The sequence below is a fragment of the Panthera tigris genome, chromosome B4, assembly GCF_018350195.1.
Source record: "Panthera tigris isolate Pti1 chromosome B4, P.tigris_Pti1_mat1.1, whole genome shotgun sequence".
NCBI lineage: Eukaryota > Metazoa > Chordata > Mammalia > Carnivora > Felidae > Panthera > Panthera tigris.
This window is the reverse complement of record NC_056666.1, coordinates 74,687,679-74,709,257: the sequence shown is the minus strand read 5'-3', so window position 1 is coordinate 74,709,257 and position 21,579 is coordinate 74,687,679. Positions and strand designations below refer to the sequence as shown.

At 38.5% G+C, this 21,579-nt stretch overlaps 2 protein-coding genes across 2 annotated transcripts; both read right to left on the bottom strand.

The window, feature by feature from the left end:
- Window positions 1–15,391: 15,391 nt before the first annotated feature.
- Window positions 15,392–16,330, bottom strand: LOC102959979 (olfactory receptor 8S1-like). The gene has a single exon (XM_007073073.2). It carries the CDS (start codon window positions 16,328–16,330, stop codon window positions 15,392–15,394), a length of 939 nt encoding a protein of 312 aa, XP_007073135.2.
- A 3,595-nt stretch (window positions 16,331–19,925) lies between these two features.
- Window positions 19,926–20,861, bottom strand: LOC102959713 (olfactory receptor 8S1-like). The gene has a single exon (XM_007073072.2). It carries the CDS (start codon window positions 20,859–20,861, stop codon window positions 19,926–19,928), a length of 936 nt encoding a protein of 311 aa, XP_007073134.2.
- Between the last annotated feature and the right edge of the window lie 718 nt (window positions 20,862–21,579).

The window sequence follows — 21,579 nt, the reverse complement described above, 5'->3', positions numbered from 1 at the left end:
GTCGTTTAACATAGTGCTGGAAGTTCTAGCTTCAGCAATCAGACAACAAAAGGAAATCAAAGGCATCCAAATTGGCAAAGATGAAGTCAAGCTTTCGCTTTTTGCAGATGACATGATATTATACATGGGAAATCCGATAGACTCCACCAAAAGTCTGCTAGAACTGATACATGAATTCAGCAAAGTTGCAGGATACAAAATCAATGTACAGAAATAAGTTGCATTCTTATACACTAACAATGAAGCAACAGAAAGACAAATAAAGAAACTGATCCCATTCACAATTGCACCAAGAAGCATAAAATACCCAGGAATAAATCTAACCAAAGATGTAAAAGATCTGTATGCTGAAAACTATAGAAAGCTTATGCAGGTAATTGAAGAAGATATAAAGAAATGGAAAGACATTCCCTGCTCATGGATTGGAAGAATAAATATTGTCAAAATGTCAATACTACCCAAAGCTATCTACACATTCAATGCAATCCCAATCAAAATTGCACTAGCATTCTTCTCGAAACTAGAACAAGCAATCCTAAAATTCATATGGAACCACAAAAGGCCCCGAATAGCCAAAGTAATTTTGAAGAAGAAGACCAAAGCAGGAGGCATCACAATCCCAGACTTTAGCCTCTACTACAAAGCTGTCATCATCAAGACAGCATGGTATTGGCATAAAAACAGACACATAGACCAATGGAATAGAATAGAAACCCCAGAACTAGACCTACAAATGTATGGCCAACTCATCTTTGACAAAGAAGGAAAGAACATCCAATGGAAAAAAGACAGTCTCTTTAACAAATGGTGCTGGGAGAACTGGACAGCAACATGCAGAAGGTTGAAACTAGACCACTTTCTCACACCATTCACAAAAATAAATTCAAAATGGGTAAAGGACCTGAATGTGAGACAGGAAACCATCAAAACCTTAGAGGAGAAAGCAGGAAAAGACCTCTCTGACCTCAGCCGTAGCAATCTCTTACTCGGCACATCCCCAAAGGCAAGGGAATTAAAAGCAAAAGTGAATTACTGGGACCTTATGAAGATAAAAAGCTTCTGCACAGCAAAGGAAACAACCAACAAAACTAAAAGGCAACCAACGGAATGGGAAAAGATATTTGCAAATGACATATCGGACAAAGGGCTAGTATCCAAAATCTATAAAGAGCTCACCAAACTCCACACCCGAAAAACAAATAACCCAGTGAAAAATGGGCAGAAAACATGAATAGACACTTCTCTAAAGAAGACATCTGGATGGCCAATAGGCACATGAAAAGATGTTCAACGTCGCTCCTTATCAGGGAAATACAAATCAAAACCACACTCAGATATCACCTCACGCCAGTCAGAGTGGCCAAAATGAACAAATCAGGAGACTATAGATGCTGGAGAGGATGTGGAGAAACGGGAACCCTCTTGCACTGTTGGTGGGAATGCAAATTGGTGCAGCCTCTCTGGAAAGCAGTGTGGAGGTTTCTCAGAAAATTAAAAATAGACCTACCCTATGACCCAGCAATAGCTCTGCTAGGAATTTATCCAAGGGATACAGGAGTACTGATGCATAGGGGCACTTGTACCCCAATGTTTATAGCAGCACTCTCAACAATAGCCAAATTAGGGAAAGAGCCTAAATGTCCATCAACTGATGAATGGATAAAGAAATTGTGGTTTATATACACAATGGAGTACTACGTGGCAATGAGAAAAAATGAAATATGGCCTTTTGTAGCAACGTGGATGGAACTGGAGAGTGTGATGCTAAGTGAAGTAAGCCATACAGAGAAAGACAGATACCATATGGTTTCACTCTTATGTGGATCCTGAGAAACGTAACAGAAACCCATGGGGGAGGGGAAGGAAAAAAAAAAAAAGAGGTTAGAGTGGGAGAGAGCCAAAGCATAAGAGACTGTTAAAAACTGAGAACAAACTGAGGGTTGATGGGGGGTGGGAGGGAGGGCAGGGTGGGTGATGGGTATTGAGGAGGGCACCTTTTGGGATGAGCACTGGGTGTTGTATGGAAACCAATTTGACAGTAAATTTCATATATTAAAAAATAAAAAAATAAAAAAAAAATAAAAAAAAACTAAAAAAAAAATAAAAATGAAAAAAATAAAAATAAAAAAAAATAGTAACACAAGTATATTATACATAGGTAGTATCAGAGTCTTAAAAAGAAAGCTTGTTTTCCAGGAGTTTGATATTAAAAATCTGTGATGGGCAAGAATCTAAGAACTCCAATAAAATATTTTAAACATAAAAAAAAAAAAAGATCTTTAATTGTAAAACTCAAGAATTTCATATAAGATAAACATGTTTAGGCCTCTTGCAACATTTTATTTCATTTTCAATCTATTTTCCAGTTATGATTCTTTAGGGGGATTTTGGCCAATTTATCTCTTCCTTTTATTGGCACGTTTTAACAAGTTTTATAAACTATGCAACACTCATTTGTGATTCATTTCCTTTTTGAGGATTCTTGTCTTCCTTTTGCTATTTTCATCCATACTTTATATGGTTTTATGAAACAAAATGGTGCCTACTCAAATCTTGTTTCCATATGTTAGTAACATTTTTCCCATTAATTTAAATTAAGAATAAAAATGTGTGATGGAGATGCCAGAGCATTTAAAATTTTTGTTGCACTTCATTATTATAAATTTTTTTTTATAATCAAAGATTGTTAAATATTATATAAATAACACTAAGTTTTAAATTTGTAAAATGTATTTAAATAATACATTATTTAAAAAGAACAACCATTCGGGGCGCCTGGGTGGCTCAGTCGGTTAAGCGTCCGACTTCAGCTCAGGTCACGATCTCACGGTCCATGAGTTCGAGCCCCGCGTCGGGCTCTGGGCTGATGGCTCAGAGCCTGGAACCTGCTTCCGATTCTGTGTCTCCCTCTCTCTCTGCCCCTCCCCCGTTCATGCTCTGTCTCTCTCTGTCTCAAAAATAAATAAACTAAAAAAAAAAAATTAAAAAAAAAAAAAAAAAAGAACAACCATTGGGGTGCCTTGGTGGCTCAGTTGGTTAAGCATCCAACTTTGGCTCAGGTCGTGATCTCACAGTTGGTGGGTTCGAGTCCCGCGTCGCATTGGGCTCTGTGCTGACAGCTCAGAGCCTGGAGCCTGCTTCAAATTCTGTGTCTTCTACTCTCTGTCCCTCCCATGTTCATGCTCTGTCTCAGTCTGTCTTTCAATAATAAATAAACGTTAAAAATTAAAAAAAAAGACAACCATCTAAATAAAGCTAGCAACACAGAAATAGTTAAAATTATTTCCCTCTAAATTTGTCCACAGAAAATCTTTTTATAATGGATTCTTAGATGCATTTATTAACATACCATAATTATACCTAAAATTATATCATGAACATTTTCTCATGACTTCTTATTTTTATTTTTTTAAAGTTCACTTTTGAGAGAGGGAGGGGGAGAGAGAGAGGGAATCAGTGCCGGCCCAATGGGGTAGAACTAGGAACCATGAGATCAGGACCTGAGCCGAAACCAAGAGTCAGATGCTTATCTGACTGAGCCACCCAGGTACTCCATGACTTCTAATAAAAAAAACTCCATATTTAATTATCATCCAGTTCCATTAAGCACACAATCAAATTTGATATAATAATCCTACTGTCATTAACATGTCTTCAGCCTTTTACTATGATACCAATTTCTTTATTTATGCTAATAATTATTCCAAATTATATCTAGGATAGGTTCATTGAAATGTTCAATACTACATTAAACAATCTTAGCATGAAGTTTTCCCTATTAGTGGTTATTTCAAGAACCTGAGCCCTGCCCAAAGTTTATGAACACCATTAAGATTTTTGATACTATTCAATTTAAATGAGTCATATTAAATCACTCCAATAGTAAATCAAATAGATTTGTTGGTTTTTGTTTTTTCCCCTGTTTTATTGAGGTATAAGAAACAAGTAAAATTGGGTATATTTAAAGTATATAATGTGATGATTTGATATATGTATACGTTGTGAAATGACTATCAAAATTAACTTAATCAACATATTCATCACCTCATGCAGTTATCACTTTGTGTGTGTGTGTGTGTGTGTGTGTGTGTGTGTGTGTGTATGTACAGAATGCTTAAGATCAGCTTTAAGTGTTTTCATGCATACAATTCCATATTACTAACTATAGTCACCATGCTGTACATTAGGTCCTCAGAACTTATTTGTCCTACAACTTAAAGTTTTCACACGCTTTGATCTACAACTCCCATTTCCCTTCTGGCAACCAACCACCATTCTAATTCTCCATTTCTATGAAAAAGGTTTTTGCTTTTGTTGATTATAGTCCACAAACAAATGATACCATACCATATTTTTCTTTTCCTCTCTGACATTGTTCATCTTGCACAACGCCCTCCAGCTCCATCCATGTTGTTGCAAATAGAAGGATTTCCTTCTTTCTCATGGTTGAATGATATTCCATTTTTCATATATATCATATCTTCTTTATCCATTAATTGGTAGATGAATACTTAGTTTATTTCCATATCTAGGCCATTGTGAATAATGCTGCAATGAGCATGGAAGTGCAGATTATCTCTTGATATCCTGAGTTCATTTACTTTGGATACATAACCAGAAGTGGGGTTCCAGCATTGTATGGTAGTCATTTTTTAAAATGTTTATTATTTATTTTGAGAGAGAATATGTGTGTGCATGTGCGTGAGCAGGGGAGGAGCAGAGAGAGAGAGAGAGAGAGAGAGAATCCCAAGCAGGCTCTGTGCTGTCAGCACACAGCTGGTCAGGGGGACTTGATCTCATGACTGTGAGATCATGACCTGAGCCAAAATCGAGTCAGATGCTTAACTGACTGAGCTACCCAGGTACCCCATGCTAGTTCATTTTTTTTCCTTTTTTAAAAATTTTATTTTTTAAAATTTACATCCAAATTAGTTAGCATATAGTACAACAATGATTTCAGGAGTAGATTCCTTAATGCCCCTTACCCATTTAGCCCATCCCCCCTCCCACAACCCCTCCACTAACCCTCTGTTCTCCATATTTATGAGCCTCTTATGCATTGTCCCCCTCCCTGTTTTTATATTATTTTTGTTTCCCTTCCCTTATGTTCATCTGTTTTGTCTCTTAAAGTCCTCATATGAGTGAAGTCATATGATATTTGTCTTTCTCTGACTAATTTAACTTAGCATAATACCCTCCAGTTCCATCCACGTAGTTGTAAATGGCAAGATTTCATTCTTTTTGATTGCCAAGTAAAACTCCATTGTGTGTGTGTGTGTGTGTGTGTGTGTGTGTGTGTGTGTGTGTGTGTGTATATATATATATATATATATACACACCACATTTTCTTTATCTTTCATACATCAATGGACATTTGGGCTCTTTCCATAAGAGCCTATAACAAAAGCCATTTGGCTATTGTTGATAGTGCTGCTATAAACATGGGGGTGCATGTGTCCCTTCAAAACAGCACACCTATATCCCGTGTATAAATGCCTAGTAGTGCAATTGCTGGGTCGTAGGGTAGTTCTATTTTTAGTTTTTTGAGGAACCTCCATACTGTTTTTCCAGAGTGGCTGCACCAGCTTGCATTCCCACATGCTAGTTCATTTTTAATATTTTGAAGAACCTGCATATTGTTTTCATAATGGCTAAACCCATTTACATTCTCACTAACAGTGTACAAGCGTTCCCTTTTCTCCACATCCTCACCAACACTGGTTATTTTTTGTCTTTTTTTTTTTTAACGTTTATTTATTTTTGAGACAGAGAGAGACAGAGCATGAACAGGGGAGGGGCAGAGAGAGAGAGAGACACAGAATCTGAAACAGGCTCCAGGCTCTGAGCTGTCAGCACGGAGCCCAACGCGGGGCTCGAACTCATGGACCATGAGATCATGAGATCATGATCATGAGATCATGACCTGAGCCAAAGTCGGACGCTTAACCGACCAAGCCACCCAGGCACCCCTATTTTTTGTCTTTTTGATAGCAGCCATATTAACAGGCGTGAGGTGATATGTATATGGTGACAGACTTGTGAGTGACATCTTCCAGGGAATCACCAGACAGGTAAAGTGTAATGACTGTTCTCTGGGAATGGGTGTGTGTGTGTGGGTTCTTGAAGGGGCTCCATTCCTGCCCCTCCCCTGCTCCTCTAGTCTGTTGATTTTTACCATGATTGAGGGATGTTGTTTTTCACATTTATTGCAGAGCTGGGGAGGGTGGGATGGGAGTTGGGCAAACAAATCAAAGCACCACACAGGTCTCTGCTGTTACCAAGATTCAGCCACTTTTCTTCATTAAATGTTTCAAGAATTGTTGCAAACCTTTCGTTAATTTCCAGAGTTTAGAAAAAGTTGATTCTGGCCATTTTTGCCTGTCCTCTTTACCTTTAGGGAGGAAAGAATTTTAGGAGGAACTTACTCCACCATTTTTTCAGACTTCCCTCCTCAAATGCATTTTGCATATTACCTTTGAATTCCTGGACCTTGGTAAATTGCTAAGTAGTTCTGTTTGTAGGTTTCTTTGGATTTTCTACATACTCAATAATGTCACTTGCAGGTTAAAAACAAGTGACTTTTTTTTTTCATTTTTATGCTCTTTGATTTTTTTCCTGCCCTATTGAACTAAATATAAATGACAGTGCAATGTTGAATGGAACTAGCAATAGTATAATTCTAGTCTTGTTCTTAGGGGAAAAGATTTCAATGTTTCACAGTAAAGTATTATATTTGTGGTAGGTTTGTTACAAATAATTCTATGGCTTGTTTCCTGAGAGTTTTGTTTTGTTTTCTAAATCAGGAATCAATGTTGAATTTTATCAAGGGGTTTTCAGCATCTATAACATAATTATCTTATTTAGTTTGTTAAGTGGTAAAGTACTGATTCATTTTTCCAACCTTTTTGGGAATAATTTTAAATTAAGAAAAGGTTAAAATGATAGAACAGAGTGTTTTTGTATGCCCTTCTTTCCCAGCTTCTACCCAGCTTTCTCTAATGTTGACATCTTATATAACCATGGTACATTTCTCAGAAAATTAATATGAAAACAATACTGTGACCTAAATTATCAATTTTGTTTCGATTTCACCAGTTTTCTCCACAAATGTTCTTTTACTGTTCCAGAATACAATCCAAGAAACCATGTGCACTTAGCCATCATTTCTTTAGTCTTCCTCAATTATGAGAGTTTCTCAGTCTTTCCTTGTTTACCATGGCTTTGATAATTTTCAAGAGTACTGTTCAAGTATTTTATAGAACGTCCCTCAATTTTGATTTGTCCATAGTTTTCTTGTGATTAGACTGAGGTAATGGCTTTGGGAAGAAACTCACAAAGGTGAAATACCCTTTACATCACATCATATCAGGGAGTGTATGATTTATCACTGATGATGTTATGCTTGTTTACTTGATTAAAATGGTATCTGTGACTCTTGTCCATTGTAAAGTTATTATTTTTCCCTTTCTGTACTTTGTTATTTGGAAGTGAGTCACTAAGTCCAGACCACACTAAAGAGAAGGAGAATTACATCATCACCTCCTGGAAGTAACACGATTTCCATATATTATTTGGAATTCTGTAAATATTTGTCCCTTATCTCTAAGTTATTTATTTACTCAATCATTTATTTACAGAGGAATAGATTCATGGATATGTATTTTATTCTTTGGGGTATAGTCCGAGAGTATTGCTGTTTATTTTTTGCTTAAATAGTTTCACATGTGGGTATTGGGAGTTCTTTCAGATTGGCTCTTGTGTCATTTTGACAGGTTGTGATCATTTAAAAAGATTTTTTTAAATGTTTATTTGTTATTTTTGAGAGACAGAGAGAGACAGAGCACAAGCGGGAGAGGGGCAGAGAGAGAGGGGGACACAGAATCCAAAGCAGTCCATTTTTTTTTTAAAACATGACTTTACTTCTGGAACTACAAAATGTGCTAGGTTCATCTTGTGTTTTCTTGTCCCAGCTCTAGAATCAAGGAGCCTTGGTTTCTTTTGTTAGAAAATGGTATTTAAACACCAAGATCTGATTCAACACTTACATATAGTACTTGGTGCTCTAAATTCTACATCTGAAACTAATATTACAATGTATGTTAACTGACTGGAATTTAAATAAAAACTAGGAAAGAAAAAAAATCCCACCAAGATCTGTGTGCTGAGTGTTCTCATTGCTATTGAGGGGTCACTGCTTCTAGGCCCTTCCATGGATATAGCTAGGAAATGAATATATGCATTCTAACTCAGGCATGCACATGTATCTATGTATCTTTTCTGGATCCATCTATACATATATTAACATAAATATGATCTCATACTGATGATCTCAGACTCAAATCAGCACCACCCACAGGGTTATGTATACCCTTTTCTCCTTGATTATTTGTACTTTCTCTGATAGTGAGAAAGTTGGGCTTGTGCTATCTACAATTTATTTACTTATTTTTTTCAACTCTATTCCTACGCATTATCTATCTACTTGTCATATTCATTACTGGTCTTCAACTATAATTTATCATTTTAGATCTATCAATTTTTGCCATATGTATAGATTATGGATATATACATATATACATTCTTCTAAAGCTATGTACATATAATTATATATGTTAGATATGTTACATATAACTTTAGAAAAGTGTTTAATAGGGGCATCTGGGTGGCTCAGTCCGTTAAGCGTCCAACTTCGGCTCAGGTCACGATCTCACGGTCCGTGAGTTCGAGCCCCGCGTCGGGCTCTGGGCTGATGGCTCAGAGCCTGGAGCCTGCTTCCGATTCTGTGTCTCCCTCTCTCTCTGCCCCTCCCCTGTTCATGCTCTCTCTCTGTCTCAAAAATAAATAAACGTTAAAAAAAAAATTAAAAAAAAAAAAAGAAAAGTGTTTAATAATTTATTGGATTGTATGTAAATTTTAGGTGGTTATTAAAATTATAAGGACTATCATAGTGTGTTTATGTTACATTGAAAAGTGAAAATAATGGAATACAGGATTATGGACACTGTGGGCAAATGGAATTTAAATTGTCAAAAATGAAAACAGTGGTTTAGAATAATGTGTATGAAGACTATTATTACTTAAATTTATTCTGAAATTGCTACATCCTTTCCTAAAAGAAATATTTGAAATAAAGTGCTTGTTCCAAATAAATGTTCTGAATAAGAATTGAGGATTGTTCATTACAATCTTATGTCTCAGGATATCTATAACAGCTGTGAGAATAAAGATACTAATATTTTTATTTGAGATAAAATCCACGTACCATAAAATTAACCATTTTAAAGCACACAATTCTGACTAAGTCTCAATAGTTAATTTTTGCTTTTCTTTCCCTTGCTTCAGGAGACATATCTAGTAAGAAGTTGCTATGGTCCATGTCAAAGAGGTTACTGCCTATGTTATCCTTTAGGATTTTAATGGTTTTCTGTCTCATATGTAGGTCTTTAATCCATTTTGAATTTATTTTTGTGTATGGTGTAAGAAAGTGGTCCGGTTTCATTCTTCTGGATGTTGCTGTCCAGTTTTCCCAACATCATTTGTTGAGTAGACTGTCTTTTTCCCAGGGGATATTCTTTCCTTCTTTGTCAAACCTTAAATGACCATATAGCTGTGGGTTCATTTCTGGGTTTTATGTTCTATTCCGTTGATCTCTGTGTCTATTTTTATGCCAGCCCCATACTGTTTTGATCACTACAGCTTTGTAGTATAGCTTGAAGTCCTGAGCTTTGATGCATGTAGCTATGCTTCCCTTTTTCAATGTTACTTTGGCTATTTGGGGTCTTTTGTAGTTCCATACAAATTTTAGGATTCTAACTCTGTGAAAAATGCTGTTGGTATTTTGATAGGGATTGCATTAAATGTGTAGATTGCTTTGGATATTTTAACAATATTTGTTCTTCTGATCCATAAGCATGGAATATCTTTCCATTTCTTTGTGTCATCTTCAATTTCTGTCATCACTGTTTTACAGTTTTCAGAGTATAGGTCTTTCACCACTTTGTTTAGGTTTATTCCTAGGTATCGTATTGTTGTTGGTGCAATTGTAAATGGGATAGATTTCTTAATTTCTCTTTCTGCTGCTTCATTCTTGGTGTATAGAAATGCAACACATTTCTGTACATTGATTTTGTATCTGCGACTTTACTGTATTTGTGTATCAGTTCTAGCATTTTTTTGGTGGAGTCTTTCAGGTTTTCTATATAGAGTATCATGTCATCTGCAAATAGTGAAATTTTCCTTTCTTCTTTGCCAATTTGGATGTATTTATTTCTTTTTGTTGTCTGATTGCTGTGGTTAGGACTTCCAGTGTTATGTTAAGTAACAGTGGTGAGAGTAGACATCCCTATCTTGTTCCTGACTATAGAGGAAAAGCTCTTGGTTTTTCCCTGTTGAGGATGGTATTAGCTGTGAGTTTTTCATATATGGCTTTTATTATGTTGAGGTATGTTCCCTCTAACCCTATTTTGTTGAGGGTTTTTAAAATCATGAATGTATATTGTACTTTGTCAAATGCTTTTTCTGTATCTATTGAAAAAATCATATGGTTCTTTTCTTTTATTAATGTGGTGTATCACTGATTGGTTTGGAGATAAAAAGCTATTGCGCAGTGAAGGAAGCAATCAGTGAAACTAAAAGGCAACCTTTGGAATGGGAGAAGATAATTGCAAACAGCATACCTGATAAAGGATGAGTGTCCAAAATCTATAAAGAATTTATCAAACTCAACACCTCAAAAATGAATAATCCAATTAAAAATGGGCAGAATACACAAATAGACATTTTTCAAAGACATATAGATGGCCAACAGGCACATGAAAAGATACGCACCATCACTGATCATCAGGGAAATACGAATCATCAGGGAAATATGAGTCAAAATCACAATATTACCTCATACCTGTCAGAATGGCCAAAATCAGCAACACAAGAAGTATCAGGTGTTAGCGAGGATGTGGAGAAAGGGGGACCCTCCTATGCTGTTGGTTGGAATGCAAACTGGTGTAGCCACTCTGGAAACAGTATGGAGTTTCCTCAAAACTTTAAAAATAGAAATACTCTATGACCCAGCAATTAAACTACTAGGTATTTGCCCAAAGAATATAAAACTACTGAGGTGCCTGAGTGTCTCAGTATGTTGAGTATCCAGCTTGGCTTAGGTCATGATCTCGTGGTTCGTGAGTTTGAGTCCCACATCGGGCTGCTGCTGTCAGTGTGGAGCCCACGTTGGATCCTCTGTCCTTTTCTCTCTCCGCTCCTCTCCTGCTCATGCTCTTTCTCAAAAGTAAATAAATATTTTTATTTTATTTATTAATTTTTTTAATGTTTATTTATTTTTGAAAGAGAGAGAAGAGAGAGAGAGAGAGAGAGAGAGAGAAACAGAGAAACAGAGCATGAGCAGGGGAGGGGCAGAGAGAGAGAGGGAGACACAGAATCTGAAGCAGGCTCCGGGCTCTGAGCTGTCAGCACAGAGCCTGACGTGGGGCTTGAACCCACGAACTATGATATCATGACCTGAGCCGAAGTCGGAAGCTCAACGGACTGAGCCACCTAGATGCAATAGATATTTTTTTAAAAAAAGATAATAAAAATACTAATTCAAAGGGGTACATACTCCCCAGATGTTTACAGCAGCATTATCTACAATAGCCAAATTATGGAAAGAGCCCAAATGTCCATCACATGATGAATGGATAAAGAAGATGTGATAAACATATACAATGGATATTACCCATAAGAAAGAATGAAATCTTGCCATTTGCAATGATATGGATGGAGCTAGAGAGTATAATGTTAAGAGAAATAAGTCAGCCAGAGGAAGACACATACCATATGATTTTACTCATATATGGAATTTAAGAGATAAATGAGCAAAGAGACAAAAGAAAGAGAGAGAGGCAAACCAAGAAACAGATCTTAACTATAGAGAACAAACTGATGGTTACCAGAAGGGAGGTGGAGGGGGGGCACGGGTGGAGGGTGATGTATGGAAGTGTTGAATCACTATTTGTACACCTGAAACTAGTATTACACTATATGTTAACTCCCTGGAATTTAAATAACAACTTAAAAAATACATAAAGTACACAATTCAGTGCCATTTAGTACATTCACAATGCTGTGTACCCACCACCGCTATCTAGAGCCAAAACACTTTCATCAGCTCAAAAGAAAACCCCGTACACATTAAGAAGTAACTCTCCATTCTTCCCTCCTTTACATTCTCAGGCACCTACCAATCTGCTTTCTGTCTCTAGAGTTGCTGATTCTGCTGCAATATCAGAATAAAATAGGGAGTGAATTTTTCTAGTTTATTGAAATTTATTGCTGAATTACCTATGTCATCATTTCAGTTCTACATTCCAGTGTATGCCTTGTCAGAAGGTGCATTTGGTCTCTAAACCCGTAACCTGAGAAAAGTATTAGTTAGGGACCAAATCTGGAAACTCCCATCTTAGGCCAAAGGGTATAGAATCCCTTACTGAGGTAAGCAGCAGCATATGTTAGCAATTTTAGACACATCACAGCAGAGTCCCCAAACCAGGGCTCTGGTGATAACTTCCTATGGATGAAAAGAAGCAAGTCACAACAATACATATATCCTAATTCTATTTATATAAAGTTCAGAAACAGGCAAAAGTAAATTATATAAAGAAAACCAAAGGAAATGATTAAAAAATTCAGAGGAGTAGTCAGTTTTGGGGAGTGAAGGAGAGGTAGTAAAATGAATAATTTCTTTAAAAAAATTGTAGTTTTTGAGAGAGAGAGCGCGCGCACACACACACACACACAAGTGCTGGGGAGGGATGGAGGAAGAGAGAGGGAATCTTAAGCAGTCTCCACTTCCAGCATGGAGCCTGATGGGGGCTCCATCTAACAACCATGAGATCTCGACCTGAGCCTAAATCAAGAGTTGGACGCTCAATCGACTGAGCCACCCAGGAGCCCCTAGAATGAGTAATTTCTTAAGCTGAGTAGTGGGTATGTGTGTATTCATTTCATAATCATTCTTTAACTGGTACATATGTTTTATACATTTTTTAGTAAGTGTGATATTTTTTATAAAGTGATAAAAGTAATAGAATAGATTGCAAAGGTGTTAAGTCAAAGCAAAGAACATGATGAAATCAGGGTAAAATTGACAAACTTCTCATGAACTGTCACACTGCAAGGCTCCCTCTCTGGCATATTTGCTGCCTTTTTTGTCACCTGTCTTAGAGGAAGAAACTTCAGGCATGCTTAGGAAATGGTGTTCCTGGGAAATTAATATTGAAAATTTTCCCATAAATTCAACCTTTTAACACTAAGCACTCAGGTGTATAATAGGATCATTACTAGTTATTTATGCCTCTTGGGAAGGCCAAAACGCAGGCAGAATCTCCCGAATTTCTGCAGGCCGGAAATACAAAAACCCTTGAGGGAATGGTAAGAAGAGCTTCTCTGAGGCCTAGAGAGGATCCTGTCACTGATCAGGCAGTATAGTAAGCAATGGTGTAGCACTCTGGGCATCAAAGTTCAAGGTCATTGCCCCTCCAAAGGAGCAACTGCTGAGCCTTTAGATTTGAAGGGATGTCTTCACGCAGTTATGATTTCATGTCTTTTATTTATTCTAAAGGGAATTTGACTGAGTCTCTTGGTATCTTTCTGTGACAATTACTATCATTCTGTGACGTTTGCGCACTGCCTATAACCAGCCTTCTTCTCAGGTGCAGTGCCGTAAACTTCTCTTCACCATAGAAAGCTTGACCTTGCAGGGTTCACTGATGCTTCACCTTAGGTCAGAGAATCCAAAGAAGGCCTTGAATATTCTGTTGTTTGTGGAGCGAGATAATGTATTTGGAGTTTTCTGGAGTATCAGATGAGAAGAGGCCCTTACTGTGAGTTATCAATGGCTAGATGAGGATGAAAAGCCTGTATAACTGACAACTGGGACAAAGTGAGTTTATGAAAGTAGCTTGAGAAAAATGTAAGCTAATATTAAGTGAATTCAATAGTTTGTACTTACTTTTCCCCTTCTTTCTCAACTACAATGAATTAGAGAATAGTAAAATATAGATTAAACAAATCAGAAGCAGGGGTGCCGGGGTAGCTCAGTCGGTTCAGAGTCAGACTCTTGACTTTAGCTCAGGTCATGATTTCGCGGTTTGTGAGCTTGAGCCCCGTGTTGGACTCTGTGCTGACAGCTCAGAGCCTGGAGTCTGCTTCAGATTCTGTGTCTCCCTCTCCCTGTGTCTCCTTCCCCCACTCGCACTCTGTCTCTCTCTCTCTCAAAAATAAGTAAACACTAAAAAATTTTTAAACAAATCAGAAGCAATGTGAGAATGGGTTTGTTTATTTATTTAGAGACCGCACACACACGTGTATGTGCAAGTTAGGGAGGGGCAGAGAGAGAGAGCGGGAGAGAGATATTCTTAGGCAGGCTCCACGTCCAACAAGAGAGCCTGACGTGGGGCTCAATCTCACAATTGTGACATCATGACCTGAGCTGAAATCAAGAGTTGGACGCTTAACTGACTGAGCCACACAGGCGCCCCTGGGTTTATATTTTATAGATAAAAATGAATTCGTTGGAGATGATGCAGTACCTTAAATCCGGCAAACCACTGGTCCCCAAACAGTAACCAGTTGTTTCACAGCTGAAAGATGAGAGGCAAGGACAGTTTCAGAATTCACTTGTGATGAGATCAAAACCAGATTATTTGTCTAAAGCTCATAGCCTGTACTCTACAAGGAAAAGAACACAGATAAGGTCAGCTTATTATAGAAAATACAAGTCTGAGTGAAGGCCATGGGAGAAGTGAGGTTCCTAGAGACATAGAGCCTCCTTGCAGCCTCTCTCACTGGAGATCTGGCCATCACTCCACACATACATAAAAGTTCTTGGAAATTTTCAGAGTCTGAGCTCTGCCTCAATATGATTATTGTTTCTCTGCAGAACTTTCAGCTTTTCAAGTGTGTCTCCTGTGGTCACCCAGTTGGAAGTCTTTATCTTTCTCACCGTTTACCCTTATCTATGACTTTTCTCTTTTACAGATCCAGGGCCCTACATTCTTCTCAGATGTGTATGCCCAAAACTCAATAAAAAATAATGACAGATCAATGAAACTCATGACTTTTCCAAATGAAAGCCTAAGGTGAAATGTTTTAGAATGAGAAAAGTGAACCAATATGTTCATCACAAAGCTTTCTTATTATTTAATAATTGGTTTGCCTTGAAAAGGAATTGAACCATCCTTCCTATAATTACTTTGTGTCATTGTCACATGCACTTCTAATTTAGGTTGCGGCATCTGACATTGTAAGTAGTTAGGAGTACAGCTTACTATTGTAAACTCACTTAATATCCTTTTGTATGCAGATATGTTCCAGTTCTCCACCATGCTCTGTTTTCATTTCAGCACCTGATATGTTGCAAATACTTTTCCAAAGTTCTTGCCAGAGCTGCCTTCACCTCCTTGTTCTTCAGGCTATAGATGAGAGGATTCAGCATGGGAGTGACTACAGTATACTGCACAGAAAAGATCAGCTCAAGGGGCGCACCTGAATTCGGCATTAGATGGCGGAGCAAACCTGAGCCATAGTAAAGGGTCACTGCGATGAGGTGGGAGGAGCAGGTGGAAAAGGCCTTACTTCTGCCTAAGGTGGAGCTGATGCTCAGGATGGTGGCGATTATACGGGTGTAGGATAAGAAGACCAAAAGGAAGGTTCCGAGTCCATGTAGAAGAGTGGAGCAGAGCAAGGCAATGAGGTTGCTGGAGATATCGGAACAGGACAGTGAGAGGAGAGAGGGCATTTCACAGCTGTAGTGGGGGATGATTTGGGCCTTGCAGAAGACCATCTTCACAGCTAGGGAGATGTTGATGAGTGCATCCAGAAAGCCCAGTCCCCATGAGCCCCACACAAGCTGCATATACAGCTGTTTACTCATGATCTGTCCATATAGCAGAGGGTGGCAGATGGCAGCATAGCGGTCATAGGCCATTGCAGAAAGCAGACAGGCTTCAGTTCCTGCAGCAACAAACACAAAGAAGACTTGAGCAAGGCAGCCCTCTACTGATATTGTTTTCTTTTGAGACAGAAGGTTCTCCAGCATCTTGGGCACAGTGACCGAAGAGAAGCAGATATCGACAAAAGAGAGGTGACTCAGGAAGAAGTACATGGGTGTGTGCAGGTGAAAATCAATCCTGATCACCAGCAGCAGCATCAGGTTCCCCATGATGGTCAGCAGGTAAATCCCCAGGAAGAGCACAAAGAGTGCAGCCTGGACGTGGGGATTGGCAGAGAGCCCGAGGAGGATAAACTCCGTGATGGTGCTGTAGTTCCCCAAGTCCATTTACAAAGGCCTTTCCCTAGAAATAATACAAAACACCGCAGGAGCCAAAAGTCTATTATCCCCCAAGGAATTTTCTAATTGCATTGGTTCTCTTTGTGTATCACTATTGCCCAGTAAACAGTTTTGTTTTCTATTATAACCTGGGTTTTGTGCAGCCACTTAGAACAAAAAGATGATTAAGGTATGGCCCTTGTTCTTAGTATTCTCCATGGAAGAACATGGACATGAAAACAATGAATGCTACAATTAATGAAATGGGAGCTCAAACTGATTTAGTGAGGGTCAATAATGATAGTTCTCTGAGTGAATTTGACAAAACTTTTAAGAAAGTGTATGATGAGTGTGTTTCTCACATATATTTAGTTTGCCTAAAAAATACAGTCAAAGGCTCAAGACTGAAAAATCAGCTGAGTTCGTGGGTAGTTAAAACATGGGTAGTGCTGAAAAGTTGATGCCTAGGGAATAAGTGAGCATCACAGAGCAGTGGCTAAACATGTGGGCTCCTGCATTAAACTAAGATCGAATCCCAGGTCCACCACTAATTAGCTATGATTTTATGTACAAGATACATAACGCTCTTACTTCAATATCCTTGCATATTAAGAGAAGATAATAACAGTACCACAGAGGGTTTTTAGGATATGAAATTATATGAAAATAATAATTTAATTCCATTAAATATGAAATTATATACAAAGCTCTTCAAAAGCATCTATTCTGTGCTGCTGCTGCTGCTGCTGCTTCTCCTCCTCCTCCTCCTCCTCCTTCTTCTTCCCATTATTTGGGATTCTAAGTCTAGGCAAAAGTCACCTATATTCTTACATCAGTAAAGCACTATCAAAGACCAAAGTTGTTGCTGCTGATGCTACAGTCATCGTTACTACTTTACATGCCTTTATCAAGAGAAGTGCAAGACATCACATTGAAACCATTACCAGCAGCTTCCCTCCTCTGCTCATCACCTCCACCGGAAGGCAAGTTAGAAGTTTAGAATTATTTTGGTGTTGAGCCTGTCTCCACTTGGCAATTTCTGCAGTGCCTTCACTCAGAAAGGAGGGCATGTAATTGCCAATAGGCATAGCTGCAGGACTGCACAGATGATGACAAGGGGGAGATAAAGTGTTTGGGATTCTGTGTAGACCTCAGGGCCCACCTTACGAGCATTACTAGGATGGGTGTGTATCCCAAAACAGGCTGGATCTCGAGAAAATTAAGAGAGGAAAGCTTGAAAGGGTTTCATGTCAGGGAATACTTGAATGGGTATCCTGGCCAGAGAGGCAGCTGGGAGAGAGGACTCTGCCCAGTGCTATGCATTCTGGACCTCTCTCCCAGGAAGTACAGGAAAAAAAATGGGGGATGCATTCTGTAGGACTAGCTTCTGTTGGAAACACCCACTGTTGCCACTCTCTGCCTGCAGAAGGAAGGCTCCACCCACTAACTTTTCTCGGTTCATACTCAGGGGCCTGTTTAAAACAGGAGTAGAACATCAAATCCTTTATATTCGTCTGTTGTGACTTTCATCCTGAGACATTGTCCTCACTCTTCATACTCCGAATTTCTCCTTCATGGCCAGATGTGCTCATGTCCCTTGCTGTGTTTCTCAAAGGCTTTATGTCTGAATTACAACAATTCTCTATTTGCATAAATATCAGTATTTACCAATGACTTCTGGCTTTGACCTTCTACCCTGAAGTCTGAACTTGGGTTACCCATAGGATTTATTAGGGGGTGGCCCAGCCAGTTCCTTGTCCTGACCATTCCCAATAAGTCCAGAGCTCAACCAAGAGAAAGTTGTGATTCCTTACTTGTTAACTCCTTAGCCAAAAACCCAGCCTCAAAATCCTTCCCATACCCCAAACACACATTACCTGTATATCCTGTTCGATAAGGTAATTTGCTCTCCAACTTGGCTGCAGGACTTTTATTTAGATTCATTTAGTGAGAAGGAAGATGGCCTGGAGAAAGTGGCTTCTGTCTGGTGTCATGATAAAATTTATAAAATCCTATTGATGATGAAATGCTTTACTGAATTCTAACAATAAATTTATATAGCCAAGGAAGTTCCTTCTTTCAAAGAATCTCACATACTCTTAGTTTTTCTTGTTTCTAACATCATGTCTCAGTTACACAAAGCATTGTTTGGGTTTAATGAGTTCACAGAGCAGCCATGTTTAGACAACTGGTTGGTTTTGATTCCTCACCAGGGCAACAGCATTTATAATTCTATGGTCATAACCTGAAGTCACATTTAGTAGTAAAAGGCTTTTGTCAACACTGATTTTATAAGGATGAGTGGGGATCTCTTAGGTGTGGCCTTTGGAACATCTAGGTGATGCAATGACCTTTAATCATTAATTCTAAATTCTTCTGAGTCTAGTGGGAGTCGAAAGTAGAAAGAGTGGCCAGAGGGGTATTTGCCTGACTCCCCAAGCAGGAAAAGACTAGTTTTCAAATGACACTCTCAGGTCTTCTTCTCTTTGGGACTTCTTAGGCAAAATCAAGTCCAGTCAAATTTGGTGTGGTAAAGTGATTTGTTGATCAAAAAGGTAAAAAGACTAAAAAAGTTCACATGCACAGTTGTGTGCCTAAACTCCATCCAAATCCATTTGCTTTAGAATGCATTTAGAATCCTATACAGGGCCCTGCTACAGTTTGAATACTCCCATTTGGGAGTATTTAGGGAAGCATTTGTGTAAAAGTTAATTATAGTCTTTAGTATGAATAGTCTGTTACACAAATCAAAATTTCCATTTATTTATTTACAATAAACTATTAGGTTTTCAGTCAAACTAGACTGTTCTAGCATAATATTCCCCCCTCCCCCCACTGTTACTTATCAAATAAATGAGCAAAGGAAACACAATTCAAGGATATATGGAATAATCAAGAACACCTTTTTTAAAAGAATGTTTCCTTTTTTTGTTAATCTATATTTGTTTTTAAGTATTTTGTTTTCAATTATTGTTATGATCAGAACATTCATTCACACATGTATCTAAGAAATTATACATATAAGAATATGCATATTTAAGGCTTCTATGGAAAGATTATAGCAAGAAACAACAGGGATTTTGAGGGTTTATTTGAGTCTGTCCTCTGTCCCAGTATATGAACTCACTTTCTTCAGCATCTTTAGTTCCTCTCCAAGGGCCACTCAGTTGAACTTCATTATTCTCCTGCCACATAGTTGAAGTTTACTTCTGGTTTTACTCAACCATCCAGAACCTTCACTTAAGAGTAAAGTATGCCTTTCATTGACTTTTCTTAAACCCAATTACTAATTATGATTAAAGACACACATATTTTACTAATAAGAAGATCAAAGTAAATATTTGAGGAGTACTGAGAAGAATGAATCAACACTTTCATGACCTCATTTTCTGAATTGAGATAGTTATTTAATCCATTGTTTCCTTCTATTTAGACTAAAGTTAATACCTTTCTAATATTTTTGTTTTCATTTCTTATGCACTGCTTACTTATCTCATGACGTCTGACATAGTATAGACCTAGAAAGTTTTTATTAAAGTCAACTCACACAATGTATGGCTGGTATATTATTCTGATTTTTTTATTATCTACTAGCTTTTCTTTTTCACCTGGAACATGGCAAATACGTTCCCAGTGTCCTTCTCACAGCTGCCTTCACCTCCTTGTTCTTCAGGCTATAGATGAGAGGATTCAGCATGGGGGTGATCATACCATACTGCACAGAGAAGATCAACTCAAGGGGGGATCCTGAGGTTGGCACGAGATAGCGGAGAAAACCTGATCCATAAAAGAAGATCACTGCTATGAGGTGGGAGGAGCAGGTGGAGAAGGACTTGCTTCTGCCTGAGGTGGAGCTGATGTGCAGGATGGTGGAGACAATGCAGCCATAGGATGAGATGATTGGGAAGAAGGTCCCAAGTCCATGAAGCAGGGTGGAGCAGAGCAGCACTAGGAGGTTGGTAGAAACATCAGAGCAGGACAGCGGAAAGAGAGAGGGTACCTCACAGCTGTAGTGGTTGATGGTATGGCTCTCACAGAAGTCCAAGTTGGCAGCAAGGAGGATGTTAATAAGTGCATTCAAAAAACTCAAGCCCCATGAGCCCAATACAAGTTGCACACACAGCTGTTTTCTCATCATCTGTCCATAGAGCAGAGGGTGGCAGATGGCAGCATAGCGGTCATAGGCCATCACTGAGAGCAGAAAAGCTTCAGTCCCTGCGGTGATAAACACAAAGAAGCCTTGAGCCAGGCAGCCCCTTACTGAGATAGTTTTTATCTCCGATAGGAGGTCTTTCAACATCCTGGGCACAGTAGCTGAAGATAAACAAAAGTCCAGGAAAGAGAGATGACTGAGGAAAAAGTACATGGGTGTGTGGAGGTGAGAGTCACCCCTGATCACCAGCAGCAGCAGCAGGTTCCCCATGATGGTCAGAAGGTAAATATTCAGGAACAGCACAAAAAACAGAGCCTGGATGTGGGGGTTGACAGACAGCCCGAGGAGGAAGAATTCAGTGATGGTGCTGCGGTTCCCCAAGGCCATTTACAAAGGCCGTTCCCTAAAAATTATATGAAAAATCATGGCAGTGAAGTTTCTTCTATCCTTCAATCAGATTTTGCATTGCATTGATTCTCTCTTATTATCACTATTAATTGGCAAATAAATGTTCAGCTTCTACACTAGGCCACTAGTTTTATGTCGGTCACTTTCAATGTAATGGGGAGCAAGGCATAGTTTCTCTCATTTTAAAGATCGTGCTTCAGGGAGATACATTTGCAAAGACAGGCAATTAGAAACCATGGTGATGGTGCGATGGCAGCTGTAGAAATGAGTTTTGGAAGATTCAGTAATGAGTTAATATTGAGGTATTTGAGCCAAGATTTTAAGGAAATGTAAGCTTCCTCTAAAGAGACATGTAAATTGAGAGAAAAGTGTGCCCAAAGGCAAAGAATTAGCAAAGTGAATAGTTCTTAAGAGCTGTCCCCTGGAGTGTGAATGAGCAGCATCTTTAGTCACTCACAGGTAAGCATCAGCCTGGGTTCATCCCAGCTCCACCGCTAACTGTGAGGCCTTGTACACGTGACTTCACTGTTCTGTACCTCAGTTTTCTTGTCTGTAAAATGAGGCAATAACAGTTCCAACCTTATAAGGCTTTTGCAATGATAAATGTATATGAAGTATTTAGAAAAACGTCTACACAAAAAGCCCAGGTATTATTCTATCACTATTATTGCCATGGTTTACAACTGTAGGCAGAAGT

Bases quoted from the DNA above. Each gene is read 5' to 3' on its own strand.
- LOC102959979 (XM_007073073.2), bottom strand. From the start codon at position 16,330: ATGGACTTGGGGAACTACAGCACCATCACGGAGTTTATCCTCCTCGGG.
- LOC102959713 (XM_007073072.2), bottom strand. From the start codon at position 20,861: ATGGCCTTGGGGAACCGCAGCACCATCACTGAATTCTTCCTCCTCGGG.